Source organism: Nyctereutes procyonoides, unplaced genomic scaffold (genome assembly GCF_905146905.1).
Source record: "Nyctereutes procyonoides isolate TBG_1078 unplaced genomic scaffold, NYPRO_anot_genome, whole genome shotgun sequence".
In the NCBI taxonomy this organism is placed as follows: domain Eukaryota; kingdom Metazoa; phylum Chordata; class Mammalia; order Carnivora; family Canidae; genus Nyctereutes; species Nyctereutes procyonoides.
The window spans coordinates 49,473,915-49,496,070 of NW_026575020.1; the positions used below are offsets into that span (position 1 = coordinate 49,473,915).

The following is a 22,156-nucleotide window of genomic DNA, read 5'->3' on the forward strand; positions in this document are numbered from 1 at the left end:
GGGCTGGGTCTTCGGAGCAGCCATGAAGATGGGCAGCATTTGAGGGGATTCCTATGAGGAGGTGTTGGTCACCCCCCCATCCACCCCCCCTTCCTGTTTCTGCACCACCACCCGCTATCTCACCTGAGGGCCTGTGCCAGGTGGTGGGGTGGGAGTGAGGGTGGGGAATGGGAACCATGTGTATTTGAAGCAAATTATTGCTTGAAAACGTTAATATCTGCTTCTCCAGATAGCAGAGAAACCCACAAACTTCCGTGTAGGAATTCCAGGTAGATGTGTTGGGCTTATCTTGTGGGTTGGGGAGCCTCCTCTAACCCCCACATTTAACAGTTTGAGGGAAGGCAGGACGCTTCAAATGGGAACGCGTGCTCGCAGGGTATGTGTGTGTGTGTGTGTGTGTGTGTGTGTGTGTGTGTGTGTGCAGATTTGCCAAGGGACCTGAGGCACAGATAGTTTTAGGGCAGTCGGGTTTCAGAACATGAGCTCTCTGCGAAAGCCAATTTGTCTGAGAACCCACTGTGGGGCAGGCCTAGCGCTGGGTTAGTCTTGCATGGTTGGCTTCTCCAGCATAACCAGAGCCAGGATCTCACCACGGTGCGCTGTTCCAGCTGAAAACATCCCTGGGGGGAGTATTGAAATACTGTGTCAGGGAGGCCTCTTTGTTCAAGTCAGTATGTCCCATCCCCCAGTCTATCTTGTAAAGATGCTTTGGCAGTAGTAATAGCTTGTCCAGATATACCACATATGTTGTTCGATGATAAATGATCACTTATAGTAATAATTGTGATAATCACTCAACCCAGAAGGGATTTTTTTAACCTTGAGATGTAAATAACAAAATTTCAATTAGTACACAAAATCTGTGTTCAGAGACCTAGGATCATTAAGTAATTTTTTTCATTAAATAATTTTGAACATGCAAGTGTATCGTATTGAGATAGAATGGAAATACAGTTTTGAAAAAGAGAAAAATGAAACGATAGGAAATTTCTGACTTAATGAGAAGTGTTCTCATGTAATTTTTAAACGAGTGATGATGGTTTTCCTATTACTCTGATGTTTATCTGACGCTGGATACATTTATTTGAAAGAGTGGTTTAAAATAGTTTTACTGAAAAAAAAATGAAATAGTTTTACTGTAAAAGTAAAAACCATTTACTGTAAAAGTAAAAAACAAACATTTACAGATACAATTGAAACAATATATTTTGCAGCTAACATGAAACATTGAACATAACTTAAAACTGCATGAGGGTGGGGGCGCCTGGGTGGCTCAGTTGGCTAAGCATCTACTTTTGGCTCAAGTCATAATCCTGGGGTCCTGGGATTGAGCCCCACATTGGGCTCCCTGCTCAGCGGAGAGTCTGCTTCTCCTTCTTTCTTTGCCCCCCCAGCTGCTCATGCTCTCTCTGTCTCTCTCTTTCTCTCTCTCTCTCTAAAATAAATAAATAAAATTTAAAAAAGAAAACACCGCATGAAGGTGGTATGGACTGAATGTGGGCCCCCAGCAGCCCCCAAATTCAGATATTGAAACCCAAACTCCAACGTGATAGTATTTGGAGATGAGTCTCTGGGAAGTGATTAGGTTAGATGAGGCCATGAGGGTGGGGCCCCAAGGATGGAATTAGTGACCTTAAAAGAACACAGCCTTGGGGGACACAGTGAGAAGGCAGATGTCTGCAAGCCAGAAACAGAGCCCTCACCCAACAGTGCTGGGCTTCCAATCCCAGGTTTCCAGCCACTAGAACTGTTGGAAAATGGATTTCTATTGTATAAGTCACCCAGTCTCTGGCGTTTTGTTACAGCGGCCTGTGCTGACTGACCCCGAGAGGGCTTATTGTTTTTTCCAAAGTCTTTTAGAGGATACCCAAGCAAAAAAATCTGCAGGCCACTGTAGGACAAGAAAGCTGTGGTCTCCACCCTCTTGGATAAATTCTCCTTGGGGTGAGAAAACAAACCTGAGAGTCACCACAGTGGGCCTCGTGAGGCCAGCTTGGGGCTGTGTAATTGAGAGGTAGGTACTATGTAAAGCACACGTGGGCATCGGCTCTAGAACTTGAATCCCAGGTCTGCTCTGGACTAGTTGAGCAAATTACTGAACCTCTGTCTACCTCGGTCAGCTCATCCGTGAAAGGGGGGATAATAATACTGCCTAGGGGGGATCCCTGGGTGGCTCAGTGGTTTAGCGCCTGCCTTTGGCCCAGGGCACGATCCTAGAGTCCTGGGATCGAGTCTCACGTTGGGGTCCCGGCATGGAGCCTGCTTCTCCCTCCTCCTGTGTCTCTGACTCACTCTTTCTCTCTCTCTCTCTCTCTCTCTCTCTCATAAATAAATAAATAAATAAATAAATAAATAAATAAATAAATAAATCTTAAAAAAAATAATACTGCATAGGGCTGTCATGTGGGGGGCTTAACGTTGTGTTGCTAGGTTAACTGAGTTACCATGTGTAAGGAGCTTAGCAGGTTAGTGATGTGCCTGGATCATGATGAGGTTCCTTAACTCTTGGCTGGAGGGTTGAGGCCTCTAGAGAAACCTAGAACCAGGAAAGACCTTACAAGGACTGGCAAGGGGGACAAGGAGGGGAAGGAGTGAACAGCAAAAGGTGCTGAGTTTGGGAACCAGAAGATCCCCTCCCCATCCATGGCCTCTGATGATCTGATCTCGATCATGCCTGGTTACCATTCAGCCCAGCGTTGATGATGCATCACTGGGTACGTCTCGTTAACTCTGGAGGGAGTTTTACTTGATGTCAACCCTGATATTTGTTCTTAGCCTTCTCAGTCTTGATAGTCACTGCTCCTCTGGTTTTGCCATCCTCTTACTACTTAAAAAGAGAGAATGTCACCTAGAGGAGGTCTCTAAAAACCGTCTGAAGCCTGTTGTAAAGATCCTCACCACAAAAGAAAAATCAGGATCGTCAGAATAAAGTGATCTTCATCACATTGCTTTCAGGAGTGAGTACTTGCCGTGTTAAAAGCTTAAGACACGGGTGCCAGGCACGAAGTCTAATTGGCCATGTTGGAAAATGTGTGGGACCACTAGGTTTTGCCCCGATTATATCAGGCTTTCTTTGGATGGTTGTTGGAGTTGCTCCACCCACCATGTTGCTCAAGGCCAAGGAATAAAAACCTGCTCTCCTGCTACGTTTCTTGCCTAAAGGGAGATGCTGGCTCTCCCCCCTTCTTGTCTAAACACGCACAGCCTGTCCTGCTGCTCCCTGGAACAATACACAGTGTTAGGCTTCGATTTTAACCCGTTAGGACCTGTGCATCCGCTCATTTCCAGATGGCTGGGGGGCAGGGGATGGTTCTTGGAAGCTGGAAGGCTGCTCCAGGCTGCGCTATGGACATGAGGCCACGAGGGGCCTTGTCCTGCCGTGGTTGGTGGAGGGCTCTGGCCTCCTCGGGGGAGCCCGCATGCTTGGTAGGAGTCTGCGGTGCAACTGGAGGCAGGGAGTGTCCATCCTTCCTTCCACAGCCATAGCTCTTCCATCTGGGCCATCTCTGCTCATCACAGCCCACTCACGAGCCCTGATGAATGTGGTTGTTTCCCAGGCCCCAAAACCGCACCCCAGAGAACGCGGTCCCTCCTCTCCGACTGTTTACTGTCTAGTTCACAAGACAGGACACACGTGTGATCATTACCTAAAGCAGCATTTCCACAGGTGCGCTTTTACGAGGGAGGAAGCGGAGCTCACAAAGGCCATCTGAGGTTAGGGACATGATGAGGCTGAGCTGAGCTTTCTGGGCGGGACAGAGCAGGCTTGGCCATCGTTGATCATGTTTGATGCATTTGTTCAGCAAACATATTTTTAAAAATATTTTATTTATTTATTCATGAGAGAGAGAGAGGCAGAGATGCAGGCAGAGGGAGAAGCAGGCTCCACACAGGGAGCCCACTGTGGGACTCGATCCCGGGACTCCAGGATCACGCCCTGGGTCGAAGGCAGGTGCTCAGCCGCTGAGCCACCCAGGCGTCCCTCATTCAGCAAATATTGATTGGACTTCCTCTGGGCCGGGTACCAGGATTATGCAGCCCGTAAAGCACATAGACATTCCTGTCCTTATGTACCTTACAGCCTAGACTTGTGACTTCTCTGGCTGGAGCACCTAGCCCAGGGTCAGGGACAAATCTTTTTTTTTTTTTTTTTCGTATTTCTGATATTAACATGTGACTCCCACTTTTCGTTGGCATCCAAGGGGGGATTTCCTTCACACCCACTCTGTGTCTCGGCTTGACCCCATACTGTTAAACTGTCTAGAACCAGATTTGCTGGCAGGTAGGCGGAGTATTGCAAAGACCATGTCGACTGTCACCGAGTCTCCCCAGGCACAGGGACCTAGCTCAGGTTTGGCCAAAACCACACAGACCACCATGGGACTGTGTGGCGAGGGACTACAGTTTGGAGCTCTGAATACACAAACCAGAAGGACTCTTCTCTTTCTCTTTGGCCCGTTTGCGACCCTGGTGTTTATGGCTGCGGGATCTACGAGGAGGGCATGCTGGCAAACGGTTATGGCCAAGACGGCCAATGGCTACAGGGAGTCGGGATTTCACCATCGACCCTCAGAATAGTTTTGCTTCATATCAATTTTAGTGATGCTTTGGGCTTTCTAGAACTTTTTCAAATCGTTCTCATATTTGTGATCATCTGTTTCTCTCAACACAACAGAGGGGCAGGATAACACATGTTTCGGAACACTTATGGACAGCAGACACTTGTGTTGGATTATTTCATCCTCGTGTTGTGTTTGGGGTGGAGGAAGTTGACTGTGGCTTTGTTTTTCAGGGAAGTGAGTAAACTGAGGCAGAGAGTTTGTTTTTCATTTTTTCTGTTTTGTTTTGGTGGGGGTTCGTTTGTTGGTTTGGTAGGTATCCAAAATCACACAGGTAGGAAATGACTATGCTGAATCCTGGGTGCACGTTCTTCTGGAGACAGGTCACCACATCCCCCAAATCGATTTCCAAAAGGCAAATTTGGAACTGCTTCACTGGATCTCTCCTTACTTCCTATGCCCTGAACTCAGCCTCAGAGGTTGTTGGTTAGAGCTTAGCTGGAATCTGTGTTGGTTTGCTCCGGCTGCCGTAACAAAACACCACACACTGCGGGGCTTACACAACAGAACCGTATTTATCACAGTTCTGGAGGCAGGGAAGGCTTAGATCAAGGTGCCAACTGATTTGGTGTCTGGCAGAAGGCTCTTTTGCTGACTTGCAGAAGGCCACCTTCTTGCTGTGTCTTCACCCATCAGAGAGAAAGACCCAGCTCTCTAGTTTCTTTTTTTTTTCTTTTAAAGATTTTTATTTATTTGTTCATGAGAGACACAGCGAGAGGCAGAGGGAGAAGCAGGCCTAATGCAGGGGATCTTGATGTGGGACTCGATCCCGGGACTCCAGGACCATGTCCTGAGCTGAAGTCAGACGCTCAATCACTAAGTTACCCAAGTGTACCTCCGGTGTCTTCTTATAAAGGGACTAGTCCCATTGGGAGCGTCCCACCCTCACGACTTCATCCACCCCAATCCCCTCCCCAAAGGCCTCATCTCAATACCATCACATGGTGGTTAGGGCTTCAACATACACATTTGGGGAGGACATGAATATTCCGTTCATTAGAGAGTCCCGCATGTTTCATTATAGAGGTGGAATAAACCCTGGGAAATCATAAATCTGCAAAAATAGGAAAGATAGCACGTGGCATTTAGTAGAAAGCTTCCAATTCTCATGCGGAAAAATGAAAGTTTGCCACACGGACCGCTGATCGATCTTAACATGACAGGGAGAAGGACAGATGTAGGAGGTGGGCCTGCCAAAAAAAGTCAAACCTGGATCAGATCTCACCATTAGATCTACAAGTCAGTTAACAGGGAATTGGGGACTCGGGGACATTTTAAATCACACCATGGGTGCAATCAAGTCCAAAATAGAAATGTTATGGGACAAACAACCGAATTTATTTACAAATATGTTCCAGGGAAGAGAGAGGAGGAACTTATACATGAAAAGAGAAGAGATGGGCGCCTGGGCGGCTCAGTGGTTGAGCATTTGCCTTCAGCTCAGGTCGTGATCCCGGGGTCCTGGGATCGAGTCGCACATCAGGCTCCCTGCATGGAGACCTCTTACCCCTCTGCCTGTGTCTGTGCCTCTCTGTGTCTCTCATGAATAAATAAATAAATAAAATCTTAAAAAGAGAGAGAGAAGAGACACATGAACCATATGCAATGCGTGGTGAACTTTGTGTGGGTCCTGATTAGAATTTTTAAAAAATTGTAAAAATGTTTACAATGAAAAAAAAAATAAAACTGGTGAGACAGCAGAATTTAAACACTCCTTTCATTTGATGATACTAACAAATTGTCGTTAACTTTGAAAAGTGGCTACGAAGAGAGCTGCAGTTATATTTTAAAAGAATTCTTATCTTTTAGAGAAACATATAGAAATAATGTCGGATGGAATTATGTGACATTTGAGGTTTATTTCAAAATAATCCAGTGTCTTGTGGAGGATCAGAGAAAGGGAAGTAGAAGGGGAGACAGATGAAAACAGGCTGGCCGTGTGCGGATAGCTGTTGAATCTTGATGCTGGTTAGGGACGCATGAGTTTCTCAACTTTTGTATGTTTGACAACTTCCGTAAAATTTACTTATTATAAATGATAAGTAAATACTGCTTTGTAAAAAGTCCTTAAAAACTTAGCAAACAGGGAGTGGATGAAGGAGTGGAATCAATTCAATTGACCTTGAATCCTTTCTGCTCCACCACATTTCTCACGATATTTCTTCTCGAGTGGAGGATAGAATTTTAGAGAAAGGATGTCACTCAGAGCCCCATCCTCTGATGGGCAGAGAACTTTCTCTGTTCTTCTGACATGTGTTCAAGGACCCAGATATAATTTCTGCTGGGCTGCTGAGCTTTTAGAGGCATGGCATGATGCCACCTTTGCTCTCCCAAATTGGCTCCCGCCACATGGCTTCCTTCTGTGACAGTTCCAACAGGTGGTTCTAGCGAATGCTGGCTGGGCAGGATGTCATACGTGGATGAGTGTCCTGGCTTTGTTGCCTCCACAGAAGTAGCCTTCCCAACAATAGGGTCTGGCTTGCTCCAGTGATAAGATATATAAGTGTTGGGGATCTACTGTACACCGTCATGACTGTAGTTAGCACTGTTGCAATGTATATTTGAAAGTTGCTAAGAGAGTAGATCCTAAATGTTTTCATCACGAGGAAAAAACCCATTTCTCTCTGTCTTTTTTTTCTTGTAAATGATGGATGTTCACTAGACTTATTTGGGTGATCATCTCACAATATATGTAAGTCACGTCATTATGTTGTATACCTTAAACGTGTATAGTGCTGTATGTCAATTATGTGTCCCTAAAACGGAAAGAAAAAGAAACAGAAAAAAAATGCCTTTCCCTCTTCTGTTGAGCTAAGACTGAGACCCCCCCCCTAGATATGCTCAAAGAAAAACGATCTTTTCGAGTTGGGGCAGCCCTATACTGACATGTTAGGGTCTCAGGGCAAAGGAAGGGACCACGAGGATTTTTTTCCCCCCATAAGGATGTTTATTACACATAGACATTAAATAACCTGAATTTGTCTTGGTTCTCAAGGTAACTGGATTCTCCTGTCCACTTGGACCTGGATTTGGGTGAGGACACCTTCAAGGATGTGCTCACTGATTAGAGTCACATGAGGGCAGGTGGACCCCAAGATGGAATGCCACCTCCTTCAATTTTGAGTGCCGGGCACTGAGCTTGCCTTCCTCTCTCTGCCTTCCTGTCTCACCTGGGCTCACCTGGACTGGTGCCACAGACTCCTGACTTCTCATCTTCTCTTACCTGCCACCGTGGCAGAGCAGGGGAGGAACTCTGGTATATGTAGGTCGGAACTCACCCTTCCTCCCCCCACTGTTTTTACAGTGGCTTCTTTGCTGCTCTTCACATGTGCCAGCCCTTTGCCTCGCTGGATTCCTTGCCTGGCATTCCTTTCCCACACAACTTCCCCTAGCTGCATTGCTTCCTCCTGCAGAACCTTCTGGAAGGATTTTCTGGAAGGACCTTCTCCATGAGGCTGTCCCTGAAGTCTTTCACTTTGCATCTCATGAACTGCTTCCTGCCTTAATTTTCTCCCCAGCCCTGACGTTTTGCTCATCATCTTTCTTCCCACCCCCTCCCAGAAAGTAAGCGGCACGAGGGCAGGGTTTTTGTGCCCTGCTCACTGCTGTACACACCGCCGGAGACTGGTCACTCTGTCCGCATTTGCTGGGTGGATGACAAGGCACAGGGTGGTGGGGGCATCCGTTCAGACTACATGTGGGGGAGCTGGTACCCAGGCCCCTCGTGGTGGTCCCCCTGGGACTCTGGGTCCTGGAGGGCACATGACCACCCTCTGATTGGCAGGTAAAATAACAGTGATCCGCCGCCAGAGATCACACTCCCCCTGTGCCTCTGTCTTTTTTGGCCTCAGCTCATCAGAAGCTTTGTCTCTGGAAAACCAACAGAGCCCTTTGCCAGAAAGGTCTGTCCAACCTTCTTGTTATTTCAGCTGTTTCCAAGGCCCTCCAGCGGGCTGCTTGGCCGCAGGAAGGCCCTCGGGGAGCCAGGTCAGGTGATGGACTTCCAGGCCTGGGATTCAGACACTGCAAAGCGCATCTTCAGGTTGGCTCATTCCATTCCATTCTCAGCCCTTCTGGCCGACAGCTGCCCATCGGTCATTCCACAGCTTATGAGCACCCTTCCCCAGAAGCGAGCCCAGAATGGAAAGAAAGGCCAAAATTTAGCAGACCTCCAAGCCTTGCTTTACAATGGGGGTCATGAGAAGAGCACAAATCATCGCTAAGCTGATGGGCAACCCAGGTTCACTCTAGGGCTGCCCAAGGAGCATCGATACATGGCCAGTGGCTCATACTCACACTCAGCAGGGATGTATCCCTGTTTGTCCTGCTTGGCTGGAGCAGATGGGCCTTCCTTGTGGGGTTGGTTGAGTTAGGTGGTCAAGTTCCTTCCAGCCCAGTGGAAGGAGGTAGGGATGCTCTACTTGCCAAAGATTCCCCTTTTTCTTCCTTAGCCCACAAACATGCTCCCTGTCCACCCTCTCTTCTGAGAGGAGCAGGGTGATGCATAAAGAAAGTTGGGAGGATAACCTCAGTTGAGGCACTGAGCATAAAGTCTCAGCCTGCGTCTTTTACAGACTTTTCCAGCAGCTTCACTGAGGTGTAATGGACAAATAACACTTGGGTGTGTTTACTGTGTTTAGTGTGATGCTTTGATGTACATCGACAGTATGAAATGGTGTCCACAGTGTCATCAGCACATGCATCACCTCACCCAGTTACACATGTTTTAATTTTTTTTTTGTGGTGAGGACATTTAACATCCACTCTCTCAGCAAATTCAAGCGTGCAACATGGTATCATTAACTGTAGTCCCCATGCCGTACCTTAGATCCCCCCAAATTGCTCATCCTGCATCCCTGAAGGTCTGTGCTCTTTGACCAACATCACCCAACTTATCCCTCCACCCTCACCCCAGCTGCTGGCAACCACCACTCTCCCCTTTGCTTCGATGTGCTTGGTTTTTTCAGATTCCACATATAAGTGAGATCGTGCACTATTGGTCTTTCCGTGCCTGGCTTATTTCACTCAGCATAAGGTCTTCCAGGTTTACCCAGGTTGTTGCAAATGGCAACCACTTTCTTTTCCGCGAGTCTTCTTTTTAAAGGCGAAATACAATTCCATTGTGTAGATATTGTATATGCAGCACGTTTTCTTTTTTTAAAAAAATTTAATTTTATTTAAAATCAATTACTTAACAGTATGTTATTAGTTTCAGAGGTAGAGTTCAGTAATTCATCAGTTGCATAGAACCCAGTGTTCATTCTATCACACGCCCACCTTAATGCCCGTCACCCAGTTACCCCGTCCCCCTACCCCTCTTCCCTCCAGCAACCTGTAGTTTGTTTCCTAGGGTTAAGAGTCTCTCATGGTTTGTCTCCCTCTCTGATTTGTCTTATTTTATTTTATGAACCCATTCATGGACACCTAGATTGCTCCCATACCTTGGCAATTGTGAATAATGCTGCAGTAAACACGAGGGGTGGATATCTCTTCATGATACTGATTTCATTTCTCTGGGTAGATACCCAGAAGTGGAATTGCTGGATCATATGGTCAGTCTATTTTTAATTTGTTGAGGAACCGCCATCCTGTTTTTCATAATATCAGCTTGGATCTTAATCAAAGTCTGCGGCTTCGGGTCCGTTCTTTGAATATGTGGTTTGCCTTTTCACTGTAGTTAAAAAAAATAAATGGGGAAAGATTAAATATCTCCCTGGAGATATGGGCACGAAGGATAATGCAATGGTGTACTGGCTAAATTAGCTTATTTCCATTCAGTGAAAATTTTAAGTATTAATGATTCTCTTTGAAAATCCTCAAAGGAATGTTTTATCATGGAACCGTTAAGAAAAACAATCTGTTTATGTTCCCACCTTCATTTTAGCTTTTTTCTTAAGTGAATTTTTTCCCCCCTGAAGTCCTTCGTGTTGGGTCATTCCAAAATGGATTATTGACGAAGAATGAGGCCGCTCTAGAGTTCCAAGCTAAGTAGCTTTAAGAAGAAAAGCCTCCAATGATTGTTGCTCATGGTCGGAAGCCAGTAGAATGAAGCTGGGAATCAACCAGCAGGTCAACAAGTGTTTGTTGGGCGCCCTCCTTGTGCAAGGGCTCTTTCTTCTTCTAGAAAGGGAGAAGTCTTTGGGGCCTCAAGATCAACAAATACTGGTTGAATCTAATTGAGTTTGAAAGAATAACTCTCCTCTTGGAAAACAGAGGAATTTGCATTTCTGAACAATTGATTCATTGGCCTCCAGATGACCATGACTGTTTACTTGAACTCTCTTTTATTTTGATTAAGTATGTATCTGCCCATCCTTTTGAGTTTATCTGGGTCTTGCAGAATTTACATGCCTCCAACCACCCCCATCCACTTGGGTTGGCAGTTGAGTTGACTGGCTGGCTCTGTCAGTTGTGTGTTCCTTCCTCAAGGGCAGGGATACACAACTTCGAATCATGTCTATCATAATCCCAGCCCTAGTAGCATCTTTATGCATTACAAATCGGTTCTCCTCTAATCCTCTTAATGGCTTGGGCGTCCAACAGGTTTTTCTTTGGTTCAGAATTTCAAGTCTATGCCTCCTTACTGACCCTGTAAATTTAGGGCTTTCAAGTGAAGTAGGGATGATATGGTTTTCTTCTGTGGTTCCCATTTGCAACCTGCTGTTGAAAAGCCTTTACCTTCAATTCCTGTTTTTCAAAATTCAACTGATTTATTGCTTTCGGGCTTGTCCACTGAAGCTGCATCATCTCCAGTAGGTTAAGCATCTCCAGTTAGGTTAGTTTTCTTCTTGGACAAGAATCATGATGTTTTTATTTCTAAGCCTCCTGGTACTCAAAGTGTGATTTAAGGGCTAGTAATATAGGCCTCACCTGGGAGGTGAGGGTAGTTAGAACTACCCCAGCCTTGCCTACTGAATGTGTATTTGATAAGACCTGTAGCTGATTTGTATGTACATCCAAGTGTGAGAAGCCCTAGTTGAGCATGTCTTTAGACTTTATTAAAAATTACATTGTTGAGATATAAAGGGACAATTTCCATTAACATTTTTTGGAAATGGGTTTTCCTGACATTTATTGTGAAAAATTTCAAACAGATAGCAAAGTCAAAAGTTCTACCATAAAGTACCCATATATCCTCATACCTAGATTATACCATTAATTTTCTTTACGTTTCTTTTTTTCTCAAATTAATTTCCATCAATAATTTTATACAGAAATATTAATTGACAGCATGACTGTTCGAATCATGTCTTGGTAACAAAGGTCTCAATCTTTCTTCTAGAATTTTCAATGGATTTGATAAGGTCCCAATTCGTTTGGGGATGTCTTGTGAATCAGAGAAGCCTGGTGGTGTGGGAGCGGGGCGGGGGAGAACCGGGATTTTGCCGGGTTGGATGCTGGCCCTTGCCCCTTCCAGGGCACGAGGCCTCAGTGTCCTCACCCATATAGTGAGCGGGTTGAGAGACCTCATCCCTACTGGCGCTCCCAACCCTGTGATTATAGGCCCATTGCAAATATTATTATCATCACGATTCCTCAGGTGGAGAAACTGATGAGCCAGCTACATATTTAACTAAGAAGGAAAACATCTGTTGGCATGGGAAAGAGATTATTTCCTAAGCTACTGAGTAAAACACAGCTGCACTGGCAGTTTCAACTCTGTTTTCTTGTCAATTTCTGTTCTTTCAGGAAACCTTACAGAAACATGAAGCCCTCAACCATCTGGAGCTGAGAAACTCATTCGAGGCTGACTGCGGCTTCTAGAACGTCCAGGTGTTCTGCAGATGTGAGAACTTAATCCCGCACTCTCCAGCTGGAGTCCCGAACAGATGCGCCGCTCGTGCTCCAGCCCTAACATCCCTGAGCACAGAAGGGTTGTTCACCAAGTGGCCAAAGAGCAGTTGTTGTCACTGTTGTCTGATGCCGGCACACCGCCGTCCTCTCTCTCGGAGCTGCAGTGGGGCAACCACATTTGAGGTTGCAAGTGTCCTGACTCTCCTGAATTAGGATTCCAGGTGGGGGCCTCATTTCTTAGCCCGACCATCCTTACAGGCACCACCACCAACACGACGACCACCACCACCTGTATCTTCTTGCAAACTCCACCACTGCTCTCCAGGGACCCCCTGCCCTCCAGGGACCCCCTGCCCTGAAAGGGAAACAGGGGGAAGCTCTCGGAAAAATCTTTAGCTGTGGCCCATCGTCACTCCAGACAGTTATTACCCTCCCCTTCTCACCATGGGCTGGCTTTTTCTGAAGGTTCTGTTCCTGGGGGTGACTTTCTTGGGATGCCTTTATCCCCTTGTGGATTTTTACCCCAGTGGGGAAACAAGAGGCCAGAAGCCGAATTTCGTGATCATTTTGGCAGATGACATGGGGTGGGGTGACCTGGGAGCAAACTGGGACACAGAAACGAAGGACACCGCCAACCTTGATAAGATGGCTGCAGAAGGAATGAGGTGAGTCTTGAGGATGCCAAGCCAGCATCTCTGGGGATGTCTGGCTCCCTGCGGGAGGGGGCAGCGGAAAGCACTTAAAGACCAATTGATGGGTCCGTGCTGATTTAGTTAATTGATTAATTCGGTTTGAAACTAGTACAGCATCTTGAAGAAATCCATCCATTCATCCATCTGATAACATTAGGGATGTGTGTGCGTGTGTGTGTGTGTTTGTGTGTGGGTGCGTGTGCCAGGAGCTGGGAATACGGAGGTGAACAAGATCCCTCTGGTACTTAACATCTGTGGGAGGGGATGAGTTAAAAGGAAAGTAGGAACTACAACCGAGCATGTGAGCCCGCATCAGGGATTTTTGGGAGTCTGCAAGGTAGGCCGTGGAACCCAGCCTGGGCCCAGTTCAGGGGAGCAGGTGACCTTTGAAGAGCCACTGAGTCAGCAAGGCCCACAAAGGTAAGAGGACTTGTCTGTGAGCCGATGGGACTTACTGCTCCATGCAAGGGCACACCATCCAGGGAAGGGCCTGTGCATCCGAGCGGGTCTGGAGGTTCATAAGCCCCCTTCCCGCTCGGAGAGAGAACACGTATCAGTGTTTAGCCTGCTGGGTAGGCTTCTCAGGCTGACGCCAGTCCAGCTACTGGTCTAGCTCAGATTCCCACCTGTGCTGTGTCCTGTGCCTCCGTCCAGTGGGGTGGGGATCGGTCCGGCTAGCTGGTTGGGACACCACATGGGGCATCACCGCAGTACTTCAGCCACTTGTAGCCTCCAGCCCGGGGCTTCCCTGGTGATAGAGTCTCAGGGTCCCTGCATCTGGTCTCACCCACTCGAGTCCGTCCTCCTCACCTTGGCCAAACTGAAAGTTCTAGAACACTCCTCTGTTCCAATCTTTCAGTGGCATTTTGTGGCCCTAGGGATGCAAACCAAGTTCTGGACAGCAGCTTCCAAGACCAGCCCCTCCTCCACATTGGTTCTCAACCTGTGTCCCCCCCCACCCCCCACCTTCACTTGTTGCCTCTGTCTGGGCCTCCCCTATGGGACGCTTCCTCTGCTGCATCAGTTTCTTTCTTTCTTTCTTTCTTTCTTTCTTTCTTTCTTTCTTTCTTTCTTTCTTTCTTTCTTTCTTTCTTTCTTTCTTTCTTTCTTTCAGATTTTCTTTATTTATTCATGAGAGACGCAGAGAGAGGCAGAGACATAGACAGAGGGAGAAGCAGACTCCCCATGGGGAGCCTGTGTGGGACTTGATCCCAGGACCCCGGGATCACACCCTGAGCCAAAGGCAGATGCTCTGAGCCACTGAGCCCCCCAGGCGTCCCTGCTTGGTCAGTTCCTACTCACCACCTGGGGCCCTAGTGCCTCTTGAGGTCCCTGGGAAAGCTTCCGGGGATGCTGCCCGGGTTCCCTGCTGGGGTTCTCTGCCAACCCCCTTGCTGCTTTTCATGGTGATTGTGTAACCACCTCACCCCCTGTGTCAGGTTGGATAGGATGCTCCCCCCCCCCAATTCATGCCCACCTGGAACCTCAGAATATGACCTCGTTTGGAAACAGGGACTTGTTTTCTGTTTTTAGTATTTAGCTATGGATTTTTTTTGAAGATTTATGTATTTATTTGAGACAGAGCACAAGTGGGGGGTGGGGGAGAGAGAAACAGACTCCCAATTAAGCAGGGAACCCGATGCAGGGCTCCGTCCCAGGACCTCAGGATCATGACCTGAACCAAAGGCAGACACTTCATCAACTGAGCCACCCAGGCGCCCCTTAGTTATGGATCTTAATGATACCACCCTCCATGGAGAGTGGGTCCTAAATCCAATGACCACTGTGCCCATATAAGAAGAGGGAAGGATGCAGAGAGACACCCAGAGGAGGTGACCTAAGGCAGAGGCAGGGAACGCAGTGATGTGTCTGCAAGCCGAGAATGCCAGGGATCGCTGGGAACCGCAAGACGCCAAGAGAGAGGCGTGGGACAGATTCTCTCTCTGAGCCTCCAGAAGGAACCAAGCCTACTGACATCTTGATTTCAGACCTCCAGCCTCCAGACCCTTGGGAAAATGACATTTCTGTCATTTGAAGCCTCTAGTGCTAATTTGCTCTGGCAGCCACAGGAAAATCATACAACTCCCTTCTAGCCCTGGTCTTCAGGAGGGAAAATGCCTGGTCTCTTCTTCCCCTCTTGTATTCCTAGCACAGAGCATTGTGCCTGGCGCCCAGTAGGCAGTTGATAAGTCACTGTTTATCAGTGAATGGGCTTTAAGTCAAGATACCTTGACATGTCAATCCAATTTTGCATGTTGGATTCCCACCCCCTCCCCCGGGAGAGATTTAATCCATTGCATTAAATCCTCAAAGGGAACAGGATTGCCAAATGCTTAAGAACTTCTGCTTTTAGTGTCAAGTGGGTTCGTGGGGAAGTATCTGGCCCATTATTTAAACCGAGATTTCTGGGGCCTGGACCTTCCCCTTACTGCTGTCCCCACCCTCTCATCCTGTGCAGAAACAGCACCTTGTATGCAGATGCAAGCACCGTTTGGTGGACTCTCCTATTTCTTCCTCCCTTTATGAAAATATTCTCTCCATTTGAGTCTGTGACAGGGGCCAGGCGGCTGGCCCTCTGGCCCCAGTCGGCAGCGGCTCTTCTCTCTGTGCTTTGTTGACAGGAAAGCAGGCTTCCTGTGAGGCCACGGGTTGATTCATCGCTGGCTTCTCCCCCTGCCTACTCACGGCCAGTGGGGAACCATGACTTTCAGACGAGAACTGGTTGCCAAACAGGGTCTCTGGGTGACTTGAGAAAGTGTCTTTGTTTTTTTATTGTCTCTTTTTTATTAGGGTATTGTTTCCTAAGACTCTCACAACAAATGACTATAAACTGTGCGGCTTAAAGCAACTCACATTAATCCTCTCACAGGTCAGGAGGCTAGAAGTCCTGAATCAAGATGTCAGCAGGGTTGGAAACTTCTGGAAGCTCCGAGGCAGAATCGGTACCCTGCCCCTCTTGCTTCTGGTGGCTGCAGGCGGTCCTTGGCCTCCTGGGCCTGTGGATGCATCACTCCGTTGTCTGCCTCCACTCTTCCATGGGGCTCACCCTGTGTGCGTGTCTAAATCCCCTTCTTCTCATATGGCTGCCGTCACTGGCTTTCGGGCCCATCCTAATCCACTATGACCTCATCGCAACTTGATTACATCTGCAAAGTCCTATTTCCAAGTGAGGTCATATTCCCAGGTTCTGGGTTGACGTGAAATTTGGGGGAGATGCTAGTCAACCCAGAACAATTAGCTATCCCGCATATGTCTTTAGCCCTGCTCCTGACATCATCTGCAATGTGGTAGGTGCTTGATGAACGATTGTTGCTTTGAAGACTAAATATCCTGCTTTAAGAAGTTGGTCTCAGGTTCAAATCCCAGCTCTACTACTTTCCATCTATGTGACTCTGGACAAGCTACATCATTCCTTGGGGACAGTGGTAGCACCCCTCTCATAGGATGTTGTGGGGATTAGATTAAGTCATCCGTGCAGGCAATTAACACAGAGCCTGGCTCACGATAGACACAGATATATGTGAGCTATGGTTATTTTTGGTATTGGTCTTAGAAATAATATCCATTTGAATTGTTGATGTGAATTGGCTACTCTGCATAATGAAAGATTTAAATGGTAAATCGTGGAAGGAGGAGTGAGTTCCAGAGACAAATCCCTGTTAATCTGGATGTGGACCATCCACACTGAGCCAACATGTGTATTTGAATCAAATGTGACAGTTGTGATAATAGCTAACCCCTCCTGTGCCTATGTGAGGTTCCAGGCTCTGGGCATCACTCTGGTTAATTCTGGCCACCACCCGATGTTTCTCTTCTTTCAGAAGAGATGAGGTGAGGAAGTCAAGATCAAGCCATTTGTCCTCTTGGGATCTGCTTCAGTCTGTTCAGCGCTAGACCAAGTCCCCAAGGCAACACTTAAGTGTCTCCATAACATTTCTTGCCAGTACACACCATTAGTGTGGATTTTTCTTCTTACCCATTTGGGTATGGTAGATGCGATTTACCAAATTTATGAATGGAATGGGCCCCATTCACAACATGACCCGGATGTCATTGTTGCAGAACAAAAGGATTCCCTGGGGAAAGAAAGGCAGAGCTGTTAGTGCCTCAATTTTGGTTCCTTTACCCACCTCTTAACTTCCATTTATGTAGTGGTGAAGGAGGGATCGTGGCCTGAAACCCCATAGTCTTGAGGGTTATGACAGAGCTATGTCATTTATGGTAGCTCAGGCCTAAGAGCATCCTCATCATGTTATCACACAGGGGTAAACTGAGGCCAGAGAGAAGTGAAGTATTTTTACTACTCTGGTTGCTTTCCAGCAAGTGGGGGCAGGTTATCTAGTTTGCACTTGTCAGTAGGTTCACCCGACAACCTGACTTTCGCCCTTGACCTGGTGGGCTGGGCGTTTTGTCACTGTCCTGTGCAAATCTGAGCTGAGAGGTACTGTTGAACATTTGAAAGTTTAAGAATAATAAGATAATCCAAAGAAAATAAAAATGTCAGAATTCAGGTGAAAAGGCTAGGGATTTAGTAATCAGCTAAAACTTAAACCACTTGGAGGGTCTCCCAGGCTGGCTCAGAAGGGAGTTGACAAGACACTGTAGGCACATTCACCTGTGCAAAGTGACTTGCAAGTACGTTACCTTTGCACCTTGACTTCTTTCCATCCTGTTCCACGCCTTCTCAGTCCCCAGTCTAATCTGAGTCAAGTCAATGCTGCTGCTGAGTAGAGGCAGTGACTTAGCTAGGAATCAAAGATCGATATTCACCCCTGGAAGGTCAGAGGCTCCCAGGGGCTTGAGTCTGTTTCTAGAAAGGGCCTCAGTGAAGAATGAATTGATCTGTCAAATCAGTCAAACACCTTCTGTGATTTCTGTTCTCGGCAGTGGCTTTTGGCAAACGTTCATTCATCCTGTTACCTCTCAGAGTTTTCTCAGCTGTCCCACTGCCTCCGGGGTTTTGCAATGATCCCAAGGAAGCTGGGAACCAGGCTGGCATTCATAACTGCAGGGGATGGTAATGAGGTCTTCCTGAGAGCTAGGGTAGAAAGAACATTCTGCGTGAGGCTTATCTTGATAAGGGAAAGTTTCCCTCCCCACCATGCAGTCCCCTTCCAGCTTTATCTCCATCCGCTGGTACAGTGATTCACTTGATCTTAGCCAAAAGGCTGAGAAGCGATTGGTACAGTGATTCAGACTTAGGGTTGAGGGAGAAAGCCTCTTGGCCTGTGATCTTCACTGCTGACTTCGAGAAATCTGCTCAGCATCCCAGGACAGGCGATTTTATCTCTTGGCCCTTAGGTCAGTAGGTCCAATGGACATAAAATCATGCAATGCCCACCTACCAACCAGGCCAAGGTGAAGCTTACATGAAAGGTTCTGTAGGATTTAGCCACGTGGTTCTGTGTAATAGAATGGAGACCTGCAGGAATGCAATCATCTAGATAACACCTAATCTTCGAGAAAAGGAGCTGAAATATTAGCCAATGAGGCCTTGGTGCCAGCCTGGTTCACAAGTGCAAGTTCAAAATTGCCTGTCTGACAGCTATTGTGCATTTCTGTTAAGTCTCCCGACAAGAGTCATTTGACAAGGAATCTCTGCTAAGAGCCCATCGTAGGACAAATGCTGGAAGATCCTAGCCAGCTGTGCCCTAAGAGGCTTCCAGCCAGGTGGTAAATAAGACAAAAGAAGCAGCTTTTATTTTTATGTATGTATTTATTTTTGCAGATTTATTTATTCATTTGAAAGAGAATGAGGAATGCCTGGGTGGTTCAGTGGTTGAGCGTCTGCCTTTGGCTCAGGTCATGATCCCAGGGTCCTGGGATCAAGTCCTGCATCGGGCTCACCATAGGGAGCCTGCTTCTCCCTCTGCCTGTATCTCTGCCTCTCTTTCTGTGTCTCTCATGAGTAAATAAATAATAAGCAAAATCTTAGAGAGAGATTGAGTACAGGGAAAGGGGCAGAGGAAGAGGGAGAGAGAGTCTCAAGCAGACTGTGCTAAACACAGAGCCTGATGTGGGGCCTGATCCCATGACCCCAAGATCACAACCCTGAGATCATGACTTGAGCCAAGACTAAGAGTCAGACACCCAAGTGACTGTATCATCCAGGCACCCCAAGACATGCAGCCTTTAGCATGCAGAAGGGGGATGTGCTGTATGAGCAGGAACCCTGTACCTCCTGCCCCAGGGCTTTAATAACCTGGATAGAATGGAACTGACTTGAATCCTCTGGGATAGAATTAGCATGTTACTTATCCCTTGGTCACAGTCAAGAATGAGAAAGGTCCATGCTGGGCTTCTTGCCTTTTGATGAGAGAACCCAAGAGCAAGAAGCATGTTGAAGACAGTCCTATGGGGCTGCAGGAAGAGAGAGTCCATTTCTCCCAAGGGAAGCCAAGAGGTACTTACTTGATAAAGGACCTCACTGTTGAGACCTTAAAGAGGAATAGGAATTAGCCAGAAGAAGGGGGAGGAAACCATGTTACAGTAAGAGGGAAAAACTTGAGCAAAGACCCAAAAATGCCCTTTCACTGGACACATATTCCTGGAGGTTCCCCCAGGCACTCTCCCAGGTGCTGGGAATGTATCCCTGATCCAAACAATAAGAAGCCCTTACTCTCCCAGGGTGACCATTCCAGTGGTTGAGTGTGACTGGGACAGAGGTGGAAGTGAGGCTGGGCCAATGGACCTGGCCGCTGGTGAAGGGCCTTGTGTGCATGCTCAAGTGTTTGGACTTGGTCCTGGAGGCAGTGGGGGCCTTGAGGAGTGAAGTCATCGGCCTGCATTTGAGATGGATTGCTCCAGCTTACCAGGGGTGGCCCATGCTGGCAGCTGGGAGGGCAGTGGGCAGATTGCAGGAGCCTCCAGGATAGTGTATGGCTCAGGGTTGTGGCAGTGGGGAGGTGTCCAATCTAGGAGGTACTGGGATGCCTGTGTGTGCATGTGTGCATGGTTCTTGTCCTGTGTCTAGTGTGTGTCCTTCCTGGAGTGTGAATGTACTCATGTCCACAATGAGAATGTGGAAGGGGAAGTGGGAAATTGCCAAGGATCATACCAAGCTCAGCTGCCATAATCTTTTTTTTTTTTTAAAGAACAGAGTATGAGTGGATGGAGGGAAGGATGGATGGATGGATGGATGGAAAGATGGAAGGATGGATGGATGGATGGAAGGATGGATGGATGGATGGAAAGATGGAAGGATGGATGGATGGATGGAAGGATGGATGGATGGATGGAAGGATGGATGGATGGATGGAAAGATGGAAGGATGGATGGATTAAAGAAAGGATGGATGGATGGATGAAAGACTAGATGGATGGATGAATGAAAGACTGGATGGAAGGAAGTATGGATGGATGAAAGGATGGTTGGAGGAGTAAAAAAAAACACATCAAGTTTGCTCTTTGCTGCCACACTTGCATGTAGTTTACAAAGGGCTTGCCTATCAGTGCCCTCAACGACCTCACCTGACAACTTTCTGAGCGTGAACTTGGCGGTCTTCCCATTTCACAGAAGGCAACACGGAGGCCATGCTGTGCTCGGTGAGTCCCACCAAAGTGTTTCTCCAGCTCTCACCTCCCACTTCATCCCTCTACATGCAAAGGCCACAGCAAATAATTTTTAAAACCTGTTTCCGCCTCCAAGACTTTAAATTATGAATGGAGCAAAGATAGCCTTTATTCCAGGCACACAGCAATTTAGAGAGTTACCACGGAAAGCCTCATCATCTATTTTAAATTCCTCCTAAATGAAGACTGGACACGCTCAACCTCGCAACATTATGTCCCTCCAGGGCTTTCGGGGCAGCGTTTCCAGCACTGACGTTTTCCGATCCTAATACACGTAATTTATGCGATGGCAAGTTGCTTTGGTTTCTGTCTGGCTGTGTCTTCATTTGCGCCGATTTTCCTGTTAACAGGCTGCTGTAATGTCTGGCTCTGTATTTCCAGCTTGCCTTCACAATGTATTTTCAGAGTTTAATTAGGACCCCTGTTGGTGAACTGGCCCGAGCCTGCCCAGATAGATTTGGGGGAAAACAAAAGCTTTCCAAATAGCAAGACCATTTTATCGCTTATTAATTAGTCTCTGCCAAACAGAGACAGAGGCTGGGAGAGAGGAAAGGTGACGGGCAGGTCAGTTCACTGGGCCGCCTGGGGTATTGTGAGTTTTTTTTTTGGGGGGGGAAGGTAGCAAGAGTATGGTCAGGGCTCTCTAAAGACCTTGCAATAAAGGAGAGAAGATTATTTCTGAGCGTTAAGCTGTGTGAGCTTTAACCCAAGGTGGGGAAAGAATTGAACCCTAAAAAGCATCAGCTTGAGCGATTTTGTGCAAAATGTACGAATGTATGTTTTCCAATCAAATGACCCCTTCAAGTTTTGTTTGCTCGCTCACCAGATGTTGCTGGGGTGGTTCCATGCCAGCAAGGCACGCCGCTGGGGGCTGCGCTTGGATCTCTAACCCCATCCTCATAGGACCCACCGTCTGGGGAGGACTGGAGGTTACATGTGTTGGAGGAATGCACTAACACTGTTCCCCCGAGGGTGGTGGTGTGTGTTCCAGGGGAGCCCACAGCCAGGCTAGTCGTTAAAGACAGGCAAGCAGGGACAGCGTCTAGGCAATGGGAGTACTGGTCAGCTCGGGCTAGTGTAACAAATACGATAGAATGAGTGGCTTAAACAGTAGGAATTGTTTTTCATAGTTCTGGAGGCTAGGAAGTCCAAGATCAGGGTGCCAGTGGGGTCCAGTTCTGCTGAGGACCCTCCTCCTGGCCGCAGATGGCCACCTTCTCTCACTGTGTCTCACATGGAGGAGAGAGGGAGAGAGGAAGAGAGACCTCTGGTCTCTTCCTCTTGTCAGAAGAACACTAAGCCTATCATAGGGATCCCACCCTCCTGACCTCATCTAAACCCGATTACCTCCCAAAGCTCCTACCTGCAAATGCCATCATATTAGAGGTTAGGGCTTCGATGCAAACATTGGGTCCATAGTGTCAGGGAAGAAAATTGTGCATCCCAGACCCATTGACAAGCCTCAGTCCACAGAGGACAG

At 47.4% G+C, this 22,156-nt stretch overlaps 1 protein-coding gene across 3 annotated transcripts in view; it reads left to right on the forward strand.

The window, feature by feature from the left end:
- ARSG (arylsulfatase G) overlaps positions 1 to 22,156 on the forward strand; it is a 108,296-nt gene that overhangs the window by 28,386 nt on the left and 57,754 nt on the right. For all 3 annotated transcript variants that reach the window (XM_055332819.1, XM_055332836.1, XM_055332829.1), the window contains exon 2: positions 12,309 to 13,078. In XM_055332819.1, coding sequence (XP_055188794.1) covers positions 12,858 to 13,078 — 221 coding nt within the window. In that variant the 5' untranslated portion in view covers positions 12,309 to 12,857. The remainder of the gene's footprint in view (positions 1 to 12,308; positions 13,079 to 22,156) is intronic.